At 38.4% G+C, this 27839-nt stretch overlaps 1 protein-coding gene across 2 annotated transcripts in view; it reads right to left on the bottom strand.

Annotated features, from left to right (window-relative positions):
• Positions 1-662: 662 nt before the first annotated feature.
• Positions 663-27839, bottom strand: part of EMB (embigin) — a 30170-nt gene continuing 2993 nt past the window's right edge. For both annotated transcript variants that reach the window (XM_085042079.1, XM_085042080.1), the window contains exons 2-10: positions 25323-25400; positions 22060-22131; positions 19809-19980; positions 18521-18609; positions 11189-11319; positions 9945-10227; positions 9177-9210; positions 7131-7190; positions 663-5018 (exon numbers count right to left, since the gene is read on the bottom strand). In XM_085042079.1, the coding sequence (XP_084898205.1) occupies positions 7157-7190; positions 9177-9210; positions 9945-10227; positions 11189-11319; positions 18521-18609; positions 19809-19980; positions 22060-22131; positions 25323-25400 (893 nt within the window). In that variant the 3' untranslated portion in view covers positions 663-5018; positions 7131-7156. The remainder of the gene's footprint in view (positions 5019-7130; positions 7191-9176; positions 9211-9944; positions 10228-11188; positions 11320-18520; positions 18610-19808; positions 19981-22059; positions 22132-25322; positions 25401-27839) is intronic.

The following is a 27839-nucleotide window of genomic DNA, read 5'->3' as shown; positions in this document are numbered from 1 at the left end:
TGCTGTGCATTTATTAATCTCATTTGAGTTCTTCTTGCCAAAGAGAGCAATCGGCAAAGATACGTTACTTAACAGAAACAGCGTATGTAGTAACAAAATGTCCTATGATGCCTTTGATCATAGAAGGTGACAACCTAATGAAATGCCCTTAGGTTTTCCTTCAAATGGTAATTGCGAGGAAAAAACCAGAGTATACCGCAATTTCCAAGTCACGTGCAGAGATGTCTTCATGGGAAGACAAATACCATGTAAATGTGTTTTGATATCTTGTGCTTTATAAAAAAATCCAGACTTACACAGGCTGGTATTTACCCTGCTTAATCCAGATTCTGTTTACGCTATTTCCTACTGGAAGCTAACACTTTGCACCACCTCCCATTAACAGTGAAACACTGGATGCAAATTCATAACTTACACATCCAAATCAGAAAGGATGAATCTATGCCAGTGCAGTATGTGCATTTAAAAAGGAATTACTCACATTTTACTTCATCTTTGGGAATTTCCATCTAGAAGGTTACAGATCTAAGTAAAGATAGCCATGTAATCAAGTAAATGAGTGGTTTGGGTATAAAGATCTGAGGGTATGGATAAATAAAAGTTTTTTTTAAAAACAGAGGAGTCTAACATTGTTTCTCTAAGACACCAGGCATAAGATCACAATCATTTTATGGTTAAATTTATTGAAGTTATTTCTAAGTACATGTATCAACCCACACTACTCATAACTACTATCCTCATTAACTGATATACATCAAACTAATAGGGTATTTCCATTTGCTTAACCAATACAATGAAATAGTTGAGTGAGCACAGAATATAAAATCAGAATGTAAAATAAGGCAAGCGTGAAAAAAGCATTAGGCTTAAATCTTTCACTAGAAAAACAGATTTTGCTGTCAAGTTTCACAGGAAAACTTTTAACAAACATATTGCAAAAGAGAAAAACAAAATTAACTATGGTAAACAAATTTTTTCCTTCAAGGCACTGTTAACTTTTAATGTCAATCTGAAAATAATTCAGCAAGTCATTTGATAGAAATATTACCATAAGCAATAAAAAAACCAAAAATCTTTCCTTGGTTAAATATAAAGCTGAATGCAAAAACAAAGCAAATGAAGCTTCTGTAAGGAAGTAGTTCTGGATACGACAGAACAAACATTATACAACTACAACAATGAACTCAACTGCCAACAGTAAACTTTTACAAATCAAGACTTTCAGTTAGAAGTTGTAAAGTTTGGAACTTGGTTTATTTTTTCACTATCATGTATGTATGCACATTTTAGTATAATGAAGCGACAAGACTGCAAAACTGTTGAACTAGCCGAGAAGTATTTTCTAAGCATGTAACTTCTAGTTCTGTTATGACACATCTCATTTGGCTTTGTGCTTTCATCTGTCCAAGTGTTCAGCAATGGCAGATTGTTTTCAGCTGCTGTACACCACGTCCTACACACTCTGAGTGGTACAACTGAAAACATGATCTCCTAGAGATTGGCATTCAGTCTTCCCTGTGCATGTCTAATTGCAAGTCATCTCAGCTTCTGCTGTCTGTCCCTCAGGACTCCCACAGAATACCAATATGCAGCTCCTTCTCATGTCCCTACACAATTCCCAGCTGGTTGCTTCCTCACTATCTCCACTTTCCCATTTTGGGGGACCTTCCAGCTAGAACTGAATCACCATGTGGCTAATAGTGGTCAGACTACATGTGCTGGACAGCTCAACACTTAAGGGACTACTCATCTCAAAAACCTCCCCTACCCTTAAGGTACCAATCAGTCTCTTCAGTTTTCACTGCTCAGGAGTCACCACTCAGAAGTTCTAGGGTGCAATTTAAAGGCAGAATATAAACCTCACTTTCTTTGGCTGAAAAAAGAGTTAGAGGCACACGGATGCTGATTTTAGTAGCAACATCAGTACTGGTGGATTTTCCCTCTCTCCCCCAGGATTCTGTGCATCAAAGCACCTACAGCCTATTAATTATGCTGATCCACTGCAGGTTAATGTGTAGGTCTCCATACTAGAGAAATATTAATACAGTACTATTTGAACTCCCAGTTTGGAAGCTCTGCTAATATTTGTCCATCTTCCTTAGCAATTTGGTCTTGCAGCTTCTTGTGGACCTAACGGCAGGAAGAATTTGCAGTGAAGCAGCTTAGGAAACATTAGCATTAGGAAACAACCCTTCAGCATTCTTTCGCAGAATTCAACCTTTTCCTCTGAGAAATGGGTAAGGCTGCAAAAGCTGGTTTAAAACCCAGTAAAAATATCCCCTCTTGCAAGAAAAGGTTTCGATCTTGGAAGACAAGATCTGTCAAACAGCTGTAATTGCTCAGTCTACCCATGTAAATTAATTATTACAGATTAAAATTATGTTATTGAAACTGATTTTGTGGATCCTTACACTTGGCCCCAACTGCTATTTAAAGGAAATATCTTCAGAATTATTTTGGATCTTATTTGGTATCTCCTGGCTTGAATGAAGTTAAAAAAGAAATAAAAAAATCCCCGCCGAGAGTTCTGGGTTTTTTTCTAAAGTTACCAAGTTTTTGTTCCATTCAAGGCTAAGATGATAAAGCAACTGTAATAGGAACATTTTGAACATACCCAATACATACTTCATACAACACAACACATACTTCTCAAATTTCAAGAGTTCCAGATCTCATTGTGGTACCTGGACCAAAAAAACCAGGATTTATGTCTTTGAAGTTGACCATTAATAATAATAATGTCAATTATTTATCATTTAATATTATTTTTTATTCCCCTCTGTAGGGCAGCCCAAAACAATTTAAACCTACGGGAAGATGCACAGAATAAAACCCTTTACAAAGATGAAAAACTACTCACCAACCAAAAAATAAACACCAAACCCCTTGCAGACAAAGCAAGTACAACATGCCAGAGGTAAGTCAGGGCAAAGCTACAGTTTCAGCAGCCAATCTGACCAAACTAATAGAGTCCTGATAGATCTATGATGTGTTGCTTCTAAAATCCAAGCTTAATTCAGGTTCTCCCTTGTTAACGCAAAAAAAAAAAAAAAAATCTATTTGTATGACTTGCCTATGCTAGCCAAGGCTTCATACCCCAGCTGCAAGATCAAGTAGGAATGTTAAGGGAAGGCAGAAAGATGTTACCATTTCTGATTAATGGGTGAGCTTTTTTTCCAGACAGTATCTAGTGTCATTTTCACTGCAAAATATATTAAACGCTGCTTTATTCAGAATATAATTCTTAGATTTCCAAGATTACCTTTTTTTACAACTCAACTACCTAGAAGGAACAAATTACTACAAACTCTAAAATGCGCTGAACTATACAGAAGTAAACTTTTTAAAACTGCGAACATTAACTTGCTACAATAAAAACACTGCTTTAACAATGAGAAATTCATATAAAAAACTAGATGCATTCTGCTTTTGATAGTGCATAGAAACTCCACAGCAAAATATAGTAATCACAGTATCTAAGCAAGGGGAATCTTTATCAGTGTTCACTCCTTACAGTCAATCACCTAATGCTTATATACTTCTCACTGTGTCTTATTTGGACCTTAACTTGTAGTTCTTAAAACTGGAAAATTAATTACAAAAAACAAAAGCATACATCAGACTGGACTTTGTCTCCCATCTGTAAGAAAACAGCCAATGGATTCCTGGAATTTCCCAAACCCATAAGAACAGTAAAACAGATAAAATAAAGGAAGATAAAGAAATCTGTTTTATCTATTTGTTTTTAATTCCTTTATATAAAAAAAAACTGGTACAAAGAAATTATGTTTTATATGTTTTTTAGTTGTTCTTTTCTTTCGCTTTCTTATGAAGTCTGCAAATGCTGCCTTTTTCCTTACATTTTCATTGAGAAAAGACATTTTTTGAAGACTTTACTTCTTCCTCTCAAAATTGACATTTTAATTATTTCAAACAAAGGCAACTAATGCAACCAGCTGTCTCCTTGTTAGCTGAACATTTCTCAATTGCTGAAGGCATAATGTAACTAAATGGTATTATGGCAACTCACTCTTTTAAAGCAGTACCCTAGGTCATTAACAGCTGTGTTACAATTATTGTGTAAAGGAAGTGGTCATATTTGTGTTGTTTTATCCGATTATCTTGAGAATTTTAGCTGCTCTAGACACACTCTGTGCTTTGCAAGGAGTGTAAGGAACAACCATTTGCTGAAAGAATTACCAACTAGACAGTATGTATGATCAGAAGCATATACAGGTACAAACCCGAAAATTCAGAATTTGGTACAAATTATAATGACCAAACTGGTTTTGCAGCCACAGAAAGTGCAGTAATTTGTTCAAGCATAAGGAATTATTGCAGTTATAGTTTGAGAAGGTACTGTATCCCCATTACCTCTTTCAGCTACTCTGAAATACCTGAGCTCTACAGGACTTCAGTGTTTAGCTTATTAAGGACTATAGTATAGCAGAACTCAGCATGAAGCTAAAAAACAGTCAGAATGAAGGCATTTTACTATTCAGAGTGAATTGTAACTGTCTTAATATATCATTTAAATCCTGATAAAGATTCCCCTTTCACCATTTCTTTGGTAAAAACGGCTGTGTAACATTTGCTTCATCACCTAGTAAAAGGCATTTTCTTTGGTGGAAGTACTTTTCTGATCTTACACGTCCAGTTTTATAACACTCAGATAATATGCCCTTTCTATATCAACCATTTATTCAGTGAGTACAACACTAGTTCCAGTTTAGGAGATAAAAATCAAACGGACCAATCATAAACCAACAGTAAAAATAATCATGTAAAAAACCACCTACTAGTAGTAAAATGACAAACAATGTTACAGATAAAGGTCTAAATACAGTGTATCTTACTATTATCTGCATAAAATGAGCAGTTCCAGAGCTATTTTAAAAACATCTTATTTCTCAAATGTAGAGGACTTTACTTCAAAACACAGTGAATGTTTAAAATGCATAGCTGCATATATCTTCTGTAACTTTGTCATTATTTCCACTTCTGTTGGTTTAAATCTCCTGCAATAAAAAAGAATAAACAGATCTGATTATAATATGATTTCTGTTATCTTGCTGCTTAGTATTTTCCCATGTTTTTTTGAAAGTAAACTTCCTTCTTCATCAATACGTCATTTTTTTAATGGTCTAATCTGCAAATCAAATCACAGAATCGTTTAGGTTAGAAAAGACCTCTAAAACCATCAAGTTCAACTGTAAACTCAGTACCACCACTGGTTTTTAGAAGGAAACTATACCTCTAAGTACCACATCCACACACCTTCTGAGCATGCTCAGGGCTGAGGATTCCACCACTTCCCTGGGCAGCCTGTTCCAATGCCTGACCACCCTGACAGTGAAGAAAAGTTTTCCTAATATCCAATCTAAACCTCCTCTGATGCATCTTGAGGCCACTTTCTCCTGTTCTGTTACATTGAAGAGGATACCGACCTCCACCTTAATACAACCTCCTTTCAGGGCGTTGTAAGACAGCAACCAACATTTATCATGTTTAGACATTAAAACTGTTGATACTGTCAATGAAGACAAAGCAGGTGATTCTGACTCAGAGAAGAATCCTTATTTATTGAGGGAGTGCTATGCGTCAAAAGAACTTTTTAAGAACAGAACCTCAGATCCAACATGAGATAAATCCTTGTGTGCTGGTTTTGACTAGGATAAAGTTAATTTTTTTCACAGCAGCTGGTATAGGGCTAGGTTTGGACTTGCGCTGAGAACAGTGTTGATAGGACAGGAATGTTTTAGGTGTTGCTGATCAGTGCTCACACAGTCACAAGACCTTTTCCTCTACTCAGCAAGGAGGCTGGGGGGATCAAAGGAGCTGGGAGGTGACACAGCCAGAGCACCTGACCCCAGCTGACCGCAGGGATATTCCATCCCATAGGACATCATACTCAGCATGTAAAATTTGGGGAAGAAGAACTGGGGAAGGGACACGCATTCAGAGTCATAGCTTTTTCTTCCAGTTAACCCAAGCAGCAACTACGTGATGGAGCATGATGAAACCTTTCTTTCCTGGAGATGGCTGAACACCTGCCTGCCCATGAGAAATAGTGAACGAATCCTTTGTTTTGCTACTGTGTTCAGCTTTTGCTTTCTTCTATTAAGCTGTATCTCAGCCCCTAAGCTCACCCATGTTTACAATCTAATTCCCCCTATCCACCAGAGAGAGCAAGTGGCTGCATGGGGCTCAGTCACCAGCTGGGGTTAAACCTAAGAGAAACAGAGAAAATAAAATCTTGGGAAGTATTCGTTCTGGATTATTTTCTGAGTTGTTGCTCTCTTTATGTGAACTCCTGTTCTTTAAAACAAACGGCATAGCAACAGTCTTTACTCAGGTAGATGGCCTGCAGTGAGGATGAACCAGCAGTGGCCTGAATACAAAGTCATTCACACCTCTCATCTACGTATCAGACATTGAAGTGCCAGATGCAGAATGGAAACAAGTGTGTGTAGGATTGGTCCTCAACTGACAGGCCATCCTCTGACAAGCATTTCCAGATGGACTAAGCGAAACAGCCTATAATCAGACTGTAAAGAGGGTAGATTATCAGGAAGTTCATTATATAGCCTTCATGGGGCTACACACTGTCTGCTTCTTTATTCTACAACTAGTCCTTTCAAGCACCATCTATTAAGCTCAGTCTTCTTTCCCTAACTCCTCTAATCCCTTGCTTCATCTCTCCAGCACTGTCATATTCCCCATTTGCTATTACACTGGGATCCTTTCTCCATCATCTCACTTGACACTCAAAACACAGCCAGAAAGAGCAGATTTTGAACACAGCAGGACTTCTTGTGCATCTCAGCACCTACCCTGGCATTCACTGGATTCTTTCATGATCAGAACTCAAGCAGATTAACTTGGGTCACATTTTAAAGACTGCAGGGGTTAACAGAAATAGTAAATGACAATGTCAACAGAACTGAGTTAAAACAATGTGGACTTGCTTTCTTGTTCGACTGTATCTTACTTTATCTGAACAACGGTTTAACTACTATGTTACTCCTACATAACAAAAAGACTGGAATGACACAGTGGATTTTTTTGTCCTAGTATAAGGCTGCTCAAGAGAAAAGTAAACTCTGGTCTCTGTTTCATCTCTTACGTACCTTTCAAGGAACCAGACTGCCTAGAATTACTGCTGCCCAGAAACTTCTTCTTCTGTTTTACTGCAAGAAAAAGAGGTTAAATTCCAAAACTCAAATTGCAAGATAGCACCATCATTTCAGTCCCACAATCCAGTCACTGAGTACATATCAAACGCATTTGGTTTTGTCTTTTGGTATGTGAAGTTAAGAAAAAAGATCAAAATAAACTAAGCAATCAAAATACTGACTCATGAAGCCTGTCAACTCAGTAGCAAAGACTCAACTCAGTCTCTCCTAAACATCCCACAAAATTCTGGACCGAACTTAGAACAGTAACAGCATTCCCAAATGACTGCTGTGTTATTATTTCATTCAATATACAGAATTTGCATATAAAATGAACACTAAAATAATACGCAAGCAATAAACATACAGCTCAACATCCTAGGAACATGGATGAAACAGTCCTATGATTGCTCCTTCTGGAATAACCGCAACTAGCTATTATGCTGTGGATCACAATAAAGACTTAATTTAAAAGTTATCTTGCTAAAAAAAAGAGTTGGTGATTCAGTAGGCTCCCACCTAAATACACTGTTGGATGTGACATTTAATTATAGCCTCATCAACCAAGTACACCCGTATTAGTCATCCCTTGATATAACAGACCAGATGTGTTCCCTTCACTGGTACACAAATCCATCTTCTAAACAGCCAATAGTTGAAATACCTTTCAGTTCTTGAAATCAGGGAAGTACACAGTTAAAAAATTTTTCCTCATATGGGTTTATGTAAGAATTCCACAGTAAAAATTAAGCAGCTGAACAGAACCACATCCCACACACGTAAAAACATTATTTTAGTACACTATTCTGTTACCATCCTTGTATTTTCAGCATGTTTATGAGAAGCAGGGCTGCGCAATAAAGACAATTATTCAATTTTCAACCCAAGACATATCCCCAAACAGTCAGCAGTATAATAGCATACTATATTCCCAAGATATACTCCCACTTTATACTGTAATTGAATTAGAGCTTTAAGTCTGTTCAGATCAGTGGAAAAGCACCAGAATATATTTTCAGCTAGCACTGAAAAAAGGAATGAGAAGTTAATACAACACAGGGAAACACAGAAGATCACTGCAGCAAAAAAAATTCAAGGAGGGAAAGACAGCTAATCAGAAAAAAAAAGGCAGACAAACACAGGACGAGAGAAGGGATTGAGGGGACAAAAATTAGAGCAGACTGGACACATCTAAAATGAGGAACTGCTAGGCAACTTTCCTCTCGTTTTAAGAGGTAAACAGGCTAGACAAGGGAACCAGACATTAGAGGACAGGCAGAGTTACAGGTAAGTATAGCATATTTTAGCAAGCAAGCCTATAGAAATACACAACCCTAAGCACAGGGGGGCCAGCATAGGAGCACAGACCCTCAAACAGCAGAGCAGCAAGAGAAGTGCCTGCACCTGCTCCTCTGGTTCCAGCAGTGCAGCCCAGGGAGCCCAAGCTACCAGCACAGTGTGAAACCTTCTGAGAGGCTGGAGTTATCCCTAAAAACAGCCAACAATGCCAGCTCCCAACACCCCTGCAATTACAGGCTTACCTAGCAGAGTTAGGGCTTTCACCACATGTGAAGGAGAGAAATGTATGATAACATGGAAAAATACATTTTGGAAAAAATTGAAAGCCTCTTCTATCACATTTTCACCTGGAAGTTATGTCCTTGCAGTTATACTCTTCTAGAATGAGCTTATAATGAGGGCATATGGTGCTTTTACCAAAAAAAAGCAAACAAAAAAAAACCCTTAAACACCCTAAAAAAGATTTTTAAAAAATACTAAAAAAAAAAAAATTTTAAAAAATCTTAATCTCAAAATCAAGTGCCAAATAGAAAATAGTGTTCTGCTCACTCTGGAATAAGGAAGTCTTTAGTAAAATAATTAACTGTACTTTCACATTCACCATCACCCCCCTTACCAATGGGATCAACAAGTACAATTTTGTACAACACCAATACACCTGAGAACAAATATTGAACTACAGTACAGAAATTTTTTACTTACATTTGTTCAATTTGGTGAAACTCTCTTTCTCCTTCTACGGAACAGAAGATGTATTTATACAAGGTCTCAGTAAACAATAAAAAATTTCTTGTTTAGTACATTTACTCATTGCTTAATCAGAACAAAATCATACTTTTTTATTTTATTAGTTTTCTTAAATTTCTATTCCAAATTACCTTTTTTATCTATTCAAGGGAATTACCTCCAAATTTGTGAAAAAGCTTATTTTGATTAAGTTTTATTATTCTGATTTTAATACAAATCATATTTTATATACATATATATATGTTTATACATTTCTATATTTTAAAATACAGGTAACATGCATACATGCAAATATTAAACATACGCATTTTTCCTTTGTACTTTTAAAGAAATTTCTCCCATCATGGCTACTAAGAACTGCTCCCATTCCTAAGCATACCCCCAAAAATTATAGCTTCTAAATCCCCTTGTATTGTAAGGAAAAAGGAGTCGGGACTATATCAAACCCTTTATGGATAAGTGTTCCTCAATGAAAACTCTTTGCATTTGACTCAAGATTCATGGAAAAGATTTAAAGATCTAAAATAATGCAGTGTTTTAGAAGAAAGGATTTTATTGGAAATACAGATGTGAAAATGACATTGAACTTCATACATGAAGTGTATGAACTTCATGCATGAAGTAATTACACCTTTGGCTGTAATTTCAACACAAAGCTGGAAATTATTCAAAAAAACTGCAAACCAACCAACCAAGCAACCAACAAAACCCACCAAAGCTTACCTCCACCATGTCCATTCTTTTTCGAATAAGCCTCATAAAGGAAAATAGTAGTTACGAGAATAACAACTTCAGCCACAGCTGCTAGAAAAGGTTTGAGAGGTTCCATGATGGACAGAACTCTAAGTTCAAACCTCACTTTCCTGTTCCCTAATGGAAAAGCAGCTTCACACCAATATACACCACTTTCTTTCTTGGTGATCGTGGATATGCTCAGACGAGTTCCATGGGGAGGCTGTTTCTTAATTTGAAACCTCTCTTTCCCTGAAGATGCATCAATGCGAACCTGAAAAAAACATATTGCAAGTCTTATTAATGTAATGTAAATGTGTTTAATCAAATAGTATCATCAACATACAATTCTGTATAGATATGCACAATGAGTTAGGAACAAAAAGCAGTTCTGAAGCATGATCAGCCCACCATAAAGGGATGGATTTACTTCAGCTGGACACCCTAGTTCCCTCTAGACTCATAAGAGGAAAATACAGACTTTCATGGGAAAACTGTCAGACCTGTTTTAGTTTATTTCACAGCAGATAAAAGGTACCTTGGGCTCTACTGACTCTCCAACGATAAAGGCATCCTCAGCTGCCGAATCTAATGCACAGGTTTCACCACAGCACAAAACATGCACTTTCAAGGAAGTGGAAGACAGAACTCTGCTTCACTGGGAATATGCTGATACTCTTACAAGTCAGTGCTAATCTCCAGCAGTATAAAGGAGCCAGATCTATTTGCCTCCTCTCAGTTGACAGTGCTTACCTCGGAAGAGGGCTAAAACAAAGTGTTTTAGGAAGCTATGCTTCCTAGATAGATCATAAGGCTAGGAAATAGAATTACTTGTACGTAGAGGAAGTAAAGAGTCATAAAACATCTTACAAGTGAAAACATGTCCTGCTGTAAGATTATTTTTGTATTCAGTGGTAAGATTTGACATGTACAACCAGTAGAAATACAGTAAAAACAAGCCTCTCAAGAGTCACCTGATTTGTTTATATATGAGTATGGCAGGGCCTTTTTCAAAAAGAAACATCATACAAACCAGAACCAAAAACTACAACCCTGTAACAATGAATACTTGTAAATGTCACAGACTTTTTTTCCATTTCCATACAGAGATTTATGTTACAATCAATGGAAATGCAGTTTGTAGAGCTTGCAGTAAAGAATCATTACACTTTACAAAGTATCTGTATGTATTTTTTGTCACACTGTTTTGCTTGGCCAACAGATGGAGACCTTACCAGCTGAGTTCCATTGGCTCTATACCAGTTCCAAGTTGTGGGAGTAAATTCAGTCTTACAAACCATTACAGCTTTATCTGCTTCATACACAATCACGGGTTTGTTTTTTTCTTTTCCTTCAACATTTGGTACTAAGAACAAGGAGAAAAAAGTACATCAAGTGAGAGGTACAGGTTTTGATTTGTGTTACAAAAGAATATATTTAGGTATTCATTTATAGTACTCCATTCACTTTTTCCACTTAAAACCCTCATGGATTCTATCATTGATGACATGATGAAAATGAGGAGTCATTTCAGGCTGATTATTTCAGATAATCTGTGCAGAAGACTAGAGGAATCCTGTTCTCAGTTACTGTGTGATCTTTAAAGTCGCCAATTACTACTAAACACCAAGTGAAAAAAATCAGACTGTGATTTCCACCCTTGCCCATTTCCTCTTTCCCTTCCTTGGCAGTTGCAAGCTACATACTTCAGTTCTAGTACACTAGAAAAAAACCATAATTTTCCTGCAATTTTACCTCATCTGCAGATACTGTTAGGAGTCTATTCCAGCTATGGTATGACTACATAATGGTATTTTTTTCAATAATGGTGTTTACATGATCAAAAGCTGTAGTTAGTAAGAATGTACCTAGTCAAACAGAACCCTTCAAAAAGGATGCGTCTGTCCAGACCTCTTCCTGTAAGGAGTGTTTGAGCTTGTCAGCAGTACCAGGGGATGTTGTAAAAGACACCTGTCTGAGGTGTGAACAGGTGAACATTCTCCTTTCTCTGGTGGCCAAGCTTAAGAAGGAAGTAGAAAGATCAAGGTGCATTAGAGAAAGTGAAAGGAAAATAGACTGGTGGGGGAGTTTCAACCTTCCATTCTTAAAAAAAGCCCCCCAGGAGACAGAGGATTCCCATGCCTCCCACCATAAGGCAATAGGAGGACACGTGGTGGATGAAGGAGAGTGGGAATTGGTTCCTGTTCAGAGAGGTAATAAAAATTCCAACCAACCCCCGTTGCCTACCCAGGAGCCACCTCAGAATAGGTATGAGGCCCTGGATGAGGAGGGTCAGACAGATGATACAGAAGAAAATAATCTGCCCAGTGAGCCTCTCAGTTCTAATTCTACTTTGTCTGTCGGACGGATCATTACCTCTAGTATTATAAAGAAAAGAAGGGTAGCCATGGTATGTGACTCTCTTCTGAGGGGAATAGAGGGCCTTGTGTGTAGACCAGACCCATCCCACAGGGAGGGCTGTTGCCTACCTGGGGCCCAGCTACGGGATATTACTGAGAGACTTCCTGGGCTGATTCAGCCCTCTGATCCATTGTTAATACTCCATTGTTAATACTCCAGGCTGGTAGTGATGAGATTGAAAAAAAGAGCACTAGGGCAATTAAAAGGGACTTTAGGGCACTGAGTCAAGTGGTTCACTGGGCAGGAGCACAAATGGTGTTTTGCTCAGTCCCTTTAGTGGCACAGACAAATGATGAAAGGAACAGAAGAGCCTGCATTATCAACAAGCGGCTCAAGGGCTGGTGTCATTGACAGAATTTTGTGTTTTTTTATTATGGGGCAATTTTCATGGCACCAGGCCTGGCAGAGCCAGAAGGGCTCCATCTATCTGTTAAGGGTAAAAGGATTTTAGACCATGAACTGGCAGAATTCATTAAGAGGGCTTTAAAATATATTTGAAGGGGGGAAAGGGTGCAACTGGGCTCTGCAGAAGCAAGCCAAGGGTGGTAAGCCAGTCAGGGCTGAAAGTAGCAGCCCAGCTGAAGTGCATGTACACTAATGCACACAGCATGGCTAACAAACAAGAGGAGCTGGAAGCCATGGTGCAGCAGCAGAGCTATGATGTAATCACCATCACAGAAACATGGTGGGATGACTCGCACAGCTGGAGTGCTGCAATGAATGGCTACAAGCTCTTCAGAAGAGACAGAAGAGGGAGAAGAGGTGGAGGGGTGGCCCTTTATATTAGGGAGGCTTTTGATGCTGTGGAAATTAAAACTAATGATGGTGAAGTTGAATGCCTATGGGTAAGGATTAAGGGGAAGGCCAATAAGGCAAACATCCTGGTGGGAGCCTGTTATCGACCACTGAATCGGGAAGAAGAGGTGGATAATTTACTCTACAAGCAGCTGGAAGATGTTATGGGATCACCACCCCTTGTTCTTGTAGGTGACATTAACCTACCAGATATCTGCTGAGAACTTAATATAGCAGAGAAGAAGCAGTCTAGGAGGTTCTTAAGAGTGTGTGGAGAACAACTTCTTGTCAGCTGGTGAGTGAGTCCACCAGGGGAGGGACTACAATAGATCTGCTGTTTACTAATACAGATGAACTGGTGGGAGATGTGGTGGTTAGAAGTCATCTAGGGCATAGTGACCATGAAATTATAGAGTTTTCAATATTTGGCGAAATCAGGAGGGGCACCAATAAAACTTTCACACTTGACTACCGCAGGGCAGATTTTGGCCTATTCAGGAGACTTATTCAGAGAGTTCCTTGGGAAGCAGCCCTTAAAAACAACGGAGTTCAGGAAGGGTGGGCATGCTTTAAAACAGAGTTCTTGAAGGCACAGGAACAAACTGTTCCTGTGTGCCGAAAGATGAGTCGACAAGGTAAAAGTCCAGCCTGAATGGGCAAGGAACTTATGAAGAACTAAGGAATAAAAAGAGGATGGATCATCTTTAAAGGAGGGTCAGGTACCTCAGGAAATATTTAAGGGAATCATTAGGATGCACAGGAAAAAAATTAAAGAGGCCAAAGCTCAGTTAGAACTTAACATGGCAATTTTTGTGAAGGATAATAAATGTTTTTACAACTATATTAATGGCAAAAGGAAGGGTAAAACATCTCAGTTCTCTACTGGGTGCAGAAGGGAATTTAGTGACTGCAGATGTGGAGAAGACTGGAAGCTGACCAATGTGGCCATTTACAGGAAGGGTAGGAAGAAGGATCCTGAACATTACAGGCCAGTCAGTCAAACCTCGGTACCCGGTAAGGTCATGGAACAGTTTATTTTGAGTGCCATCACACAGCACTTAAAGGATGGCTGAGGGATAAGACCTAGCCAGCACAGGTTTAGGAGGGGTAGGTCATATTTGACCAACCTGATCTCCTTTTATGGCCAGGTAACCCGCCTGGCAGATGCAGGAAAGGCTGTGGATGTTGTCTATTTGGACTTCAGCAAGGCCTTTGACACTGTTTCCCACAGTAAACTCCTGGAAAAGCTGGCAGCTCACAGCTTGGACAGGTGCACTCTTCACTGGGTTAAGAACTGGCTGGATGGCTGAGCCCAGAGAGTGGTGGTGAAAGGTGCTGCACCCAGTTGGCGGCCAGGCACTAGTGCTGTCCCTCAGGGATCTGTGCTGGGGCCACTTTTGTTTAATATTTTTACTGATGACATAGATGAAGGTATGGGGTCTACTATTAGTAAATTTGCAGATGACACCAAGCTGAGGGCATGTGTCAATCTGTTGGAAGGTAGGAAAACTCTGCAAAGAGACTTGGAACGACTGGATAGATAGGCAGAGTCCAGTAACCTGAACTTCAATAAGTCCAAGTGCCAAGTCCTGCATTTTGGCCACAACAACTCCCTTCAACACTATAGGCTGGGGACAGTGTGGCTGGACAGTGCTCAGGGAGAAAGGGACCTGGGGGTACTGGTCGACAGCCGATTGAGTATGTGCCAGCAGTGTGCCCTGGTGGCCAAGAAGGCCATCAGCATCCTGGCCTGTACTAGAAATAGTGTGGCCAGCAAGACCAGGGAAGTCATTCTTCCCCTGTAATCAGCACTGGTGAGGCTGCATCTCATGTACTGTGTCCAGTTCTGGGCTCCTCAGTTCAGGAACGACATTGAGACACTTGAACATGTCCAAAGGAGGACAACGAGGCTGGTGAAGGGTTTGGAACACAAGCCCTATGAGGAACGGCTGAGGGAGCTGGGGTTGTTTAGCCTGGAGGAAAGAAGACTCAGAGGTGACCTTATCACTCTCTACAACTACCTGAGGGGTGGTTGTAAAGAGGTGGGGGTTGGTCTCTTTTTCCAGGCAGCAACTGACAGAACAAGAGGACACAGTCTCAGGCTGCACCAAGGGAAATTTAAGTTGGATGGTAGGAAGAAGTTTTTTACTGAAAGAGTGATAAAGTTCTGGAATCGTCTGCCCAGAGAGGTGGTGGAGTCACCAGCCCTGGATGTGTTTAAAAGATTTGATGTGGCACTCAGTGCCATGGCTTAGTAGAGGTGGTTTCAGGGCATGGGTTGGACTCTGGCCTTGAAGGTCTCTTCCAAACCAGTGATTGTGCATCTAGCAAGTTGCATATATAGAGAACTTTACTGTAACTAAGAAAAAACTGCGGATTGATATAGGATTTGTAGTTACAAACATTTTCTGAGCTGAAGCAATGACTTTTGGGTGCATGCCAACAAAAAGGACTTTTGCTCCTGTCTTACTGAGGACAGAATAGAGCCAACAAGAAACAAGACAACAGTAACTTCAGAGCTTGTCCTAGCCATTGTAACAGCAGGTGCCCCACAAGCTTCCTTTCCATGTGCTCAGAAAGGCTACTGAATGCACTGGGACTATCCCACAGATGCTGTCACGTCTTAACAAATACATTATGATGAAGCATGTATTTCCCCTTGCCCCTCCTTTCCCTCTATGAGGATGTTTACCAATATGTTTTCCTCAGATCCATTTATTTTAAATTTTACTTCATGTTTCATTGCTCTACTTTGTAAGTACAGATCCAGGACATACTTTAGATTCTACTGATCCCACAAGACTAAACAGACCAAGTACTTCCTTTCAGCAGTTATGATGAACAATTTGATACACACTAAGTTTGTTCTTGCCCTCTCCCCTTCTTGACGTGCTAAGCACAAATTATTTTTTTCCCAAATAAGTCCACTTCTCATGTGTATTCAAACTTAAGTTTCCTGTCCAGGAACACATATGAAACCAATTTGTTAATAAGAATATTGTTTCCAGTCTCAGAATTTGCTGCACCATACATCAAGACTTTACTAGTGAAGTTCTCTCACTCCATGTGTATGTTTTCATCACCAAACACTATCTTTCTGAAGAGTACTGGCAGAGTATCTTCTTCGCTGTCATTAAAAGGGATGAGCTCACTAATTACTGCTGCAATCTCCCCTGCAATTTAGAGAAGAGGAAACGAGCAGGCTGGGACAAAACACCTGATATGCTCAGCACAACAAGCTTACGTGGCAGTCAAAGAGATTCATCCATGCTGATCAGTGGCAAAGCAAAGCTACAGGCATGCCAGTAATACACATGACATTACCAATGATTAAGGATATGAATATCCACTTTGAGTGCTGGGATCTGGCTCTGTAACAGTTGTTAATATTTGAATGCAGGCAAGGATTGTCACAGGTACTTTTACAAGTAGATCACACCAAATTTGGCGACAAAATACTCCTGATGCACAAACAAAGCTGAAGCCAACTTTTGATGAGACAAACAAATAGGTGTCAGCACCTGCATGTATACCGGTCAGATTTCCACACTGCTTTAAAAACTAGAGCTATTTCACAGTGCACATACCTCAGAAGCTGCTTAAGGGTCCCTGAACAAAGGGCAAAAAAATTAATCTATTCTACCCTTTTAGAACCTAGCAGCACTTCACAGCATTTCATAACATCCATGAACATACTTTGTATTTACTAACTTGAGCTTCCTACAAGTATTTCATTGTTTTCTGCAAACCTGAGTAAAAACAAACCTCCTCAATATCTGAGGGGTTATGCCAGGCCAGGAACCAGGGGGGAAGGAGAGGAGAGGTAACACATCCAATAATCCCAAACTGCCTAATGGAAAAGCTATTGCAGTTAGTTACAGCAGTGATGACTTCAGCCACTAAGTCTATACCAACATATTACTCATCTTTCAGCCTGAGAATCGTTCTTCCTGCATTACTGACTGGAAGATTCAAGGACTTCTCTTTCCTTCACTCTTGTATTAATCTTAAAAACCATCAAGCCAGTACTTTTTATGGCAGCAGAAGTGGCAGCATTCAACCATCGTGAAGCAATTCTCCCATCTTCTTATAATAAATCAACCAGTCCTATGCACTGTTCTGGAAAAGATGACTTTCCAATTGAGTCATTGCTGCCCTTACTGTAATAGTTATTGTGTACTTACAGAAAAAAAAAAAAAGGTCTCCTTGGACTTTTTTCCATCTACACAGACTTGGTTAGCCATTCAACTAAACCTTACCCACATGCTGACAAGAAAAATACATAATTATTTTTTAGAGATTAAAAGGCCTGAATAAACTACATTTTTGTCTTTATTCAGTACTGCAAGCTAGTCTCTCCTGGCTGAAGGTCTGAAAGCAGGTATCAACATTTGATATTTGAACCCAACCAAGTCTCCTCAAGTCCTATTACCAGATATCCCACTGAACAAAGGCATCTTGCAGCTGCAGAATTTGGGAGCCCCACTGGTTAATTTAGGTGAGGTTAGGGTAATGATTTGAAGAGTTAGAGTTTCTCAGAGCCTGGGTTCAGGGAGAATGTCTCATCCATCAGCCTTCACAGATTAAATGCTTGCCTTGCTCTTTGCAAAATTTGGATGGTGAGACCAGAGAAGGTAGTAACCCCCATTAGAGTTATTCATCAGATCAGCAGCTTGATTAAGTTTCATTTCCATACAACTTCCATACAACTGATGGAAGTTGTATGGAAATACAATACTTTCCAGGGTAACACTATTGGAAAAGAGAACACAAAACAGAAGGAAGGGCACTCATACTGCCCAATGAAGCATACTAATTGTTCATCTAAGTGCTATTCTTATACTATTACAGAATAAAAGACACCCTAAAAGAATAATATAGTGTTTCAGAAAAACAAATGAAGTTTTAAAAATCCTGCCTCTATTTTAACCATCCTTACTTCACTTTTAACACCAAACCTCATACCAAACTTTCAAATTTTTGGCTCTGCTTTTTGAAGAAATTTATCTGAGACAGCATCCTTAATTCTCATGCCCCAGAAAGTGAAAAGGATTCACTTCCGCTGTAGAGATGGAAGGAGAAATCAGTTTGTCAATAAGGGTAAAAAAGTAGACTTGTACACTCTTTTGGTTATTAGAAATTTTTTTAAAAGGCTTTTAGTTTTTGGTTCAAAATTCTTCCCTCCATGCTACAGAAATTACGTTGACAGTTACTCACTTAGCCTGACTATATTAGCCATTATTTATCAAATTAAGTTGCAATTTCCATACTATTCATAAAGAATACTAATACAGCTTTGTAGTGGTCAGCTGAAACAAAAATTTAAAATAAAGACAAATTAATTAAATTACCTTCTAAATGAAACGTAGCAGTCACTTCTACATGAGCTTTCAGAATACAAATGTAATCTCCCAGCTGACTGCTATCTGAGACTGTCACTCTTAAAAAGAAAAAAAAAATAAATCACCAATTTGTTTTTTTGTGTGTATTTTCTTTGTGTACTACTACAAATGACTGCTAACCAGCATTCTAAAGAAAACAGAAAGGATTAGTAACGGAGCAGAGAACATACCATCACCAAAACACCAGGATTCAGGTTTAGTGCAATGCAGAAAGAGCATAACATTTTTAAGAAGACAGAAGAGCACAAGCATACCTCAGAAAATAAATACCATTTTCACCCTTCGTGCTAATGGAAGGCCACCTTTAAGCAGCATTACCTACAAGTTACCAAATTAGACATGGGTTCACCCTGTGAACTATGAAGCAAATCCTATGCAGGGCTTTAGGAAGAACAAACCATTTAAGTAACCTCTTCCAACACAAAAAATAGTTTTAAAGAGTTTCCATCTAACCAAGTCCAGCATCCTCTCCCCTGGCAAACTATATGTTTTACTGGCACTTTGAAAAAAATTTACATGGCTGTGTATATGGATTTTCTGTGTGTATCAGGGAAGTGACAGTTATGTTCTCATCATACTTTATACAACAGAAATTTGATATAAGTATTACTGCTGTTAAAGCTATACAGAAATCAACTAGAGACCAACCAGTTAAAATATGTAAATGGCCTAATTCTAAAGAACAATAATAAACTGTATCAATTGCAGAATGGTTTCTACAATGCTTTGAGTTTCTGTAGAGGTCTGAAATACTTAAGAAAACCTTCGAAGCATCTTTACTGTAAATCACTTCTATCTTTTGTTAATTATGAAGGGAAGAAAAAGGCCGTTGATGCCTTCCAGACTTCTGCAAAGCAGCAATGTTTCCACCAAAGAGGTGGAAAAAAACCATGCGGAAAATGAGGACATGGAAAGAGAAATTGCTAAAATATTTTAATCTCAGACTGATTATTATTTTACACACTGAACAAGACTACTGCACTTCAAGGAACTGTTTCTTTATTCTATGTTCATTGAAAAAAAACAACTTTGACTTTCAAGCACTAGAGGAAGAATAGGAGCTGCTCCTCCAGGCTTGAGGTACCTGCAACCTTTCTCCTTTCCTGCAGCTTTAGTATGTTGATTAATCTTTCCATCTGGCCTCCTTCCAATATATGCATTACTAGTATTGGGCAGTGTATATAAACATGGTAACTCATTAGAATCTGCACATCACAGTGTAAAGAATGTTACTTACTCAATACTCCAGCTGTTTGAAGTTTTGGTGGTGTGACTGATTGTTTCACTTCCTTTTTTCCAAGTCACTTGAGGATTTTTCAAAGGAGAATGCTCATCTAATTTGCATATAAGTTCAACTTTAGTTGCACTGGGCAAAAAGACACTTCTTTCCAGCTGAGTGTGAGACACATCTATAAGAAGTTTAAAAGCATTTAATGAAAAAACAAATTCCCTCATTCTGTGCAAAAAAAATTCAAAGGTTGTGTTTACATATAGAGGACTACAGGTGGATAAAGGTGCTCTTTAAACTCCCCAGGGCAAAAAAACCCCTGTAAAACCAGAGTTTCACAGCAGTTTTCCTAAGTCATTAATGAGTTAAAATAGATATCCTTTACAAAAATAACACACTCCACTTTGTATGTAAACTTCCTAGAGGGCTCTAACACAGAAGCATAAATACTCATTTCACTGAAAGCAATACCGATTTAAGAGAGACAAACTTTCACATGATTTAATCCAAATGAAACATGTTAAGCACTTAGCATGTATATAGAAAGTTACAATATTAATTTCAAGTAAAAGTAAGACAAATATCTATAACCATCTGAATTTTAGCCAGTTGCTGATTTTTGTGATACTGTGAGATCACGGGTATGTCTTATCGTAAGGGAATCTGTTGATAAAATCCACAACCTTAACATTGTTGGATTAGGCCTTTCATGTTAGTTACTCAAATTGACATCAAATTATCTTAAACCCGTTTAGGGCTGCCTCTGCCTTCCTGGAAAGTTAACAGAATTACAATGGGAGAATATTCCGATACAGTAGAAAAACCTGTCAGTTTTTTGCTTTTCATGAGCAGAAAATAAACATATTCAAAAATTAGATATCAATAACAAGTATCTTTTCTTTTATAAGAAAACACTTTAGATAGTTAGCACTGGCATTTTATTTCATAACTGGCCTTTTCTGTCATGCCTTCCAGACAGAAGTGTGGTTATTCACCTGAATACTCCAACAAAATTTATTCATCCCTCACTTCAATCCTAGACCTACCCGGTAGTATTTGGTGGTCAAAAACCTGCAGTTGTATTGCACAACTCACACTCTTTCCAAGAGGATATGAGGTTTTAAAGCACAGCTCCCTGACATAGTAATGAAGTCATACCAAAGCAGCAGCAAAGCCTCACTGAAGTGAAAACACCAGACACAGAATAAGTGGACTATACTGGGTTTGGCAGAGACATTTACAACCTGAAGAACAGCATGTCCAGAACTGCAAGTCCCAGCCAAAATACTTCAGATCTGTTAAACTGGAGATACTTAGAAGTACAACACCTCAGTCTTCCATTGCAGAGCAAAGTCAGTGACTGAAACTCATTTATTAGAGATATTAGGCCAATAAATGAGCCAACCATAACTCAGCGTGTTGAGGTTGTTTATGGTCACAGTAGCTTAACAAATGGAATTGGTTCCACAGCAGCAAAAGTTTTACAGTCAGACTAATTACACCAACTAAAAGTAGTATCTGTCCCTTTCGCAATTATCTTAAAATCAAATCCATCCTTTAAATGAATGGAACATAAAACCTGATGATGTTGAAGATTAACCAATAGCAAGACTGATGGCTGGGGCATCCCTGTACCAAGAGTGCACATACCACAACAGGAAATGCACAGTACATTGTTTCCTGCTAGAATAAAATGCAGCATAAATGCTGCAAAATTATATCATTAAAATATCACAACAGTACTTTGCAAATCTTCCAGAGATACTTCAGTTAGACCACTTTTTCCAGATATTCAAGAAATTAATTCCAGAATATTATTTGGCAACTGGAAACTTCACATGTACTTTACAAAGTTTTGTTTTTCCCGTTCTCCATGTTTTAACTCCTGCAATGTTGCTAAACTAATGCCTGCTGTTTAGCATGTACCCTAGCTTAGACAGTTCCTCTAAATGGATTCACTAGTGCCAAAAAACTATTCACTTCAATTTATTTGGACAAAGAGAGTTACGAATTGGTTTTACTTATAGTTTTCATAAAAATAGGAATCTAATTCTCCACTGCAGAACAGTTATTATTAAAACACAATAGTTAATAACATAAATGTATTTATCTTTTATTGAGCTCATCACATGCTCACTGCGAACATCTTCACTTTATCAAGAACTTGCCATTCTAGATGCTTCTACAACTCATACAAATGATTGCATGTACTCACATTCAATATAAAATAATTGGAAGACAAAAAAAATAACACACTCACGAGATATGACTATCTCATACTGTGAGACTTGTTTGCTTGCTGGCTTGAGCCCTTCTGTGGCAATATCAGGACCTAACAGGTTTTGGAGGAAAATAAAGTTATGTTACCCTATATAAGTAATCACACAGCAGTATCAATATGGTATTACAATTATTAATGATAACAATCTTAGAGAGAGAAAACAGACCTTTCCAAAAGCTGACTACTGTGGAGATCCTTTTATAGAGCTGTGCTAGCAGCCATAATCTCAAAGCAGCAGTGCTTTGGAGTTGCTGTTACAGCAATTATGCTCTTACATAGCAGTTTCTAGCTTTATTGTAATGTTGCAATTGTGAATGTCAATAGCCTAAAAGTGTCATAGTTATTTCACAGCCCAATTCAATAAGTCACCTACAGCTTTCATATAGGACTACATCAATGTTTAATAGTCCAGGGAAAAGTAGTAAGTTTTACAAAAACTTTTTAAAAACCCAAACACCAAAACAAACAAATAAAAAACCAACCAAAAAAGACCCCTAAAAAATCCCAGAATAAAACCAAAAAAACCCAAACAAAAAAAATATAAAAAAACCAACCAAAAAAACCAACAAAAACAAAAAACCCCACCAAAAACCAAAACAAATCACCACACTGAAAAAAAAAAAAACCAAAACAAAAGAGAAAAAAAACCACCCACACCAAAAGCTAACAAAAAAACCCCCAGAACAACAGAATGCTGCCATTCCCAAAGCCACTACAAACTACCAACACAGCGAGGAAGTCAGAGGTAGACTATCGAATCTAGGTACTGCTTTAATGAATGCAGAGGCAAGAACTCCTTGCGATCCACTACAAAATGGTCAAACACCCTCACTGCTCCTTAAAATTCTTGATATATAGCAGGTAATGCCCTTAAATAAAGAAAGGATATCAACACTATCAACAGTATCAACATCATATGCCTGAATAAAAAAAATATTCTTTTCCTTTTGTGAGCAAAACCTACATTTACAAGGTGTAATATGGCCACCAAAATTCCCTTTTGGTAGAGCTGTGGATCATATACTTTTCAGCGAGTATGAGATATTTTATAAAGCTCCACAAAGCTTGATACAGCGACTCTAAGCACAGTCTGTTCCCATCACTTGTTCTCATGCATTTCAAGAGCAGAGAAAGAAAGCAAATTAATAAGCTACAGCTCTGACAGATGTAGCCCAGCAACAACAATCGTCTTTTAGTTAAGATGAACCAGAAGAAACAGGTTTCACCGCCATGACCCCAATAGATAAACTAAATGTTTTAAGTCACATGTGCTTTTACATGCTTGGAAGGTAATTTTATTGTCAGATATTTCATAATGCATTGCAGAAATACATGAACAGTAATTAGAGACTGACTCTGCCTAGTTGCACAACAGAAGAGAAAATTATTCTAGTTTTTGTAGAAGGAAAGGGGCTTGATTATCTCTCCTGTTCATGAATTGCAAAGATTCCCAACCACAATTGCGAGGATAGGGGAATTGGTCTACAGCTTTAGTCTTCTCACTGAGAGATGCACTAGGCGGCCAAATTGATCACTGTGCAGTAGAAACAGCATCTCTGAAAGCCTAAATCTCGTCCAAATTACTCCTTCTCTTCCCTTGCATAAAATACTTAACTCTCAGGTAAAGCTCTTAAACACATGCCTCTGAGCTACAGATGACAAGATACAGCTGTGATGAAGGAGGCCCCTGCTAGGGGTTCGCATCTAGAGGCATAGGCAGAGTTGCCACAAGCCTTTCAAGTTGTTGGCCAGTTTCAGAAAACATCCTGTCAAGCTCACAGCATAAGGAATTCTGTGCCACAGGCAATCAACCTTCTGCCTGGCTTGCTCCATCTGCATTTTGATACTTTCCCTCAAGCTTCAACCAGTTTAAATAAAAATAAACCTGTATATTAACACGGTTGGTATGGAAGAACAGAGTTTCAGGCTATTCCATTTGGTGCTGTTGACAGACTGTTGTGGTAGTATAAAATGGCTTTTTAAGCAGAGATATCAAAGCTGCATCTAAGCAGTAGAGAGTAAATCCTATTGCTCTAGACAAGAACACAAAAAGCCTTGATCTCTGCCCCCCTGGAGAAGCAAACTAGTCCAAGTGTTTACCCAGGAAATAATATGTCAAGGCTGAAAAGTTCTGGCAGATCTTAGCCTGCCTATGTGCACAAACACTCAGACAGCATGCCAGGGCTGTCACGGATCACCTGAATTTATGTCAGCCTAGTACATGCATCACCTGCTTTTTCACCAAAATCCCTCACTTTGATACATTCAGAAGGCACCAGTGCCAGTTCATATGATAGATCCAGCCACAAAAAAACTAGACAGCTTTTAAAGTGTCTTGCACACAAACAGGATTTTCACACTCAATTTCCTCCTCAATTCACATATCAAGTGAAAATACATATTCAGGTGAGGTCATATTATATGAAACACTTCCTACCTTTCACGTATGTCTGCATGTGCTTATGTATGTAGAAAGTTATTGCACTCCTAGTTCTCACATTGTGTCAAAAAGCTCTCAAAATAAACACCAGATAAATATCATTACCTTAAAAAAACCCCAACTTGTAGATGAAATACCTTGCCAGAACATGATTAGGTTCATATATAAATATAACTTAGCTCATGTCTGACTTGCACTAATCAACATAAGCTTTGGGACAGTGCTGAAATTCTGATTTTCTAATCTTTATGGAGAAAGTATTGGTAGAATAAACAATCATTGGTTTCTTGTCCCGCCTGGAACTTATTCTCTGCTCCCTGTCAAAACTACAATTCAAGTATAAAGGATAACAGACAGTTTTGATGCAGCCATAATTAAGATAACAGATAGATGAAGCTAGCAGGCACAGGGATGCAAGGGTATTATACCTTTCACTAACATACAGGCATATGGAGCTCTCATATTAAAAATTATCAGGTCTAAAGGCTAAAACACAACCTCCCTGCAGTCGTTACTAGTTTGGGCACTGCCCAAGCTCCAGGGTCACTGCCTGGTTTTATGGTATATATCCCTAAGGGCAACAGGTCATACAACTGGCAGTTGCATAGCATTTTCCAGTCCTGGAGAGAATTATGGCACTCAAGCTCTTGCAGTGGCATTAAAAGGCCTAGATGGTATATCTACTTCTACTTCTTCAAAGAAGTCAAAAGCTTGTTTCAAGAGAGTTGAGTCTGAAAATGTAAACTCTGTATCATAAACAACAGGAAAAAATATTATAGGTGTACTGAAATAAAACCATTACCAGGTGATTCAGTAAATCCAGCTTGCATTGTAGTCAAGGAATTCACCTCAGTCTGAGTGGAATCTTGTGTTGTCATAGCTGGAGGTAAAAAGACAAAAAAAAAATTAAAGAAATTTTGAGTTAGAAAAAGCTAGTTCATGAAAATAATTCCAGCTGAATGTCCTCACCTCAGTCTTTCTCCTCCATTTTTTCCCCAAGTTCTGAGCATACACATTAAAAAATGAGCAAGAACTGTTTTTCATCAGTTCTTCAGCTCACTTTAGGCAATAAGATATTGAAGAACAGAGGCAATATTTATTTGATCTGCAATTTCTGTACAGAGTTCTTCTCCGGTAGTTAGCCTACAGCCGGGCAAAGTCATTCTTCAGAAAGTTCCAGCAACTTTATAAACTGCACTCAAATCCTGTCTTGTTCATGGCCTTAAAACACCACTGACAGTAGTCAATTATTTTTAACACAGATTAGCAGATTTTTCCAATAGAAAAAGGACTTCATTACAACCTTACAAATCTAGTGTGATGCAACAAACAAACCTCCTCTCCCTCCATTAGCACCTAAGGAAGCAAAAGAAAAGATATCTGTATCAAACATTAACGTCAGCATCTAATATTAATAATTATTTCCATTTTCCTTAATACCACTGCAAATCTGATCCTCTTCCTATCATGCAGTTTTTACAAGAAAAAGTTAAGACTGTAGTTTGCTTTATGCTATTGACTGGCAAAAGAACAGCAAAGGAAGAGGCAGAAGACTTGCTCAGTAGCTGTTTTCTACTAAGAACTCAAGATACCTAGATATTTTAGAAGAATGGAAACGTTTTCTCATTCCTTTCTATTTCCACATTTGGGTGACAGAACTAGTGTTTATTTTGTACTATCTTCACTGACAAAGGTATTCCAGGACATATTCTACTGTCATTGCACCCAGAGAAAGTGATTCAGCTATTAGTCACATGAAGAAAAAAATGACATGTGTTTTGCATTTGTAATTAAAGTCTTGGCGTGGGGGGGAATTGGGATGATGAACTCTTCTGGACATCCAAGACAGCAAACATGCACAGATGACAGAATATTCTGAATTGGAAGGGACCCACAAGGATCCAGTCCAATTCTTAAGTTAACAGTCAAAAGTATTTTAAGTGCATTCAAACTTGAGAAGTGCATGCCTTCAGCAGAAGGCGAAGCACTGTCATTTCCTATAGATAAACACTACTAATACTCCTATCCCATTTCAGCACCTATAGGCATAGACATCCTATAGATTCTCCCATTGGCACCTCCAGCATACACTTACTCCATCACAGTCATGCCTGGCTTGTACCATCTGCTATCTCAATCTGCCCATCATACTTCAACCAGTTTGGATCAAGAGTAAAACACGGTAGTCAAAAGATACAATTTAAAAATTAAGCATTAGTGATTCTTAACAGCCCTTTTATTTTTCTATACTTTTTCATATCAGTCCATGGGTCCCATGCCAGCTCTCCCCTCCCAGCCCTTACCCTAAGAAAAAACCTTAAGAAATCTGCAATGAGGATGTGCTGGCTTATGACCCAGACAGTCATTAAGTTTTATTCTTTGCTTGACAGAAGTATTGAGCAGGGAGACCTATTATTTTTCTGCTATTCACAGTAAAACTGAAGATAGGTCCACAAATTTTTGTATCTGCAGCATCTTGAGGCATTCTAAGTATGTCATGGATCACCTGCATATTAATTAAAATCCCCAAAGATGATAAATTTAAAAGGTGCCAGTGCCAAGCTGTATAGCAGCTCTGTTATCTCTCTGCAATGAAGGCAGATAACCTGCAATGTGGTTTGCATACTAAGAGAGTTCTCATCTTGGCTTTCTTCCTTGATTCATGTATCAAGTGAAAGCAGTCAAGTAGCGCTATTTTTTGTCGCCACTACTTCCAGATCTTTCATCTTATCTGTCCACACGTCAAACTACATAGAACACAGATAACATTGCACCACTCTCTTCTTCTCATATATACTTGGTGAACAGCACTGGAGATCAAGATGAGCCAGCACTGCATGACTAGCGTCATCCACCCAGGCAATGATGTAAGCAAGTCACGTGGAGTAACTTCTCAAACTATTGAGTCATGGCTGCATGCCTTAGCTTATAATTGTTTTGCATTAGATTTAATCAATAGTGTGGTAGCTTGTACAGTTCTCATTTCCGTGATTTCCAAGCAGGCAGGAATAGACAAGAGTATTATGTCACTAATTTAGTTTTGTACCTCTGCTTCATATGGCAGCCAGTATTTTGGGGGGAAAAAAATATGGTTGTACCATGCTTGTTATCACCAGAACAATTTCAGGCTTAAAAAATCTATTTGCCGTCTTTCAGCTAGAAAAGCAGCTGAGAAAGTAAAGGTTGAAATACATTTTAACATCTTTATTTTACTGTTTAATTTAATATCAATCTAATCTATTGATTTAATATTAATCTTTTTAAGTTCACAAGCTACTGAAGTAGCATCCAAAACCAGCATCCAGAACCTCCTAATGCC

This window comes from Lichenostomus cassidix, chromosome Z (genome assembly GCF_008360975.1).
Source record: "Lichenostomus cassidix isolate B80296 chromosome Z, HeHo_3.0, whole genome shotgun sequence".
Taxonomy (NCBI): Eukaryota; Metazoa; Chordata; class Aves; order Passeriformes; family Meliphagidae; genus Lichenostomus; species Lichenostomus cassidix.
The sequence above is the reverse complement of the archived record's forward strand: the minus strand, read 5'-3'. Positions and strand labels throughout refer to the sequence as shown.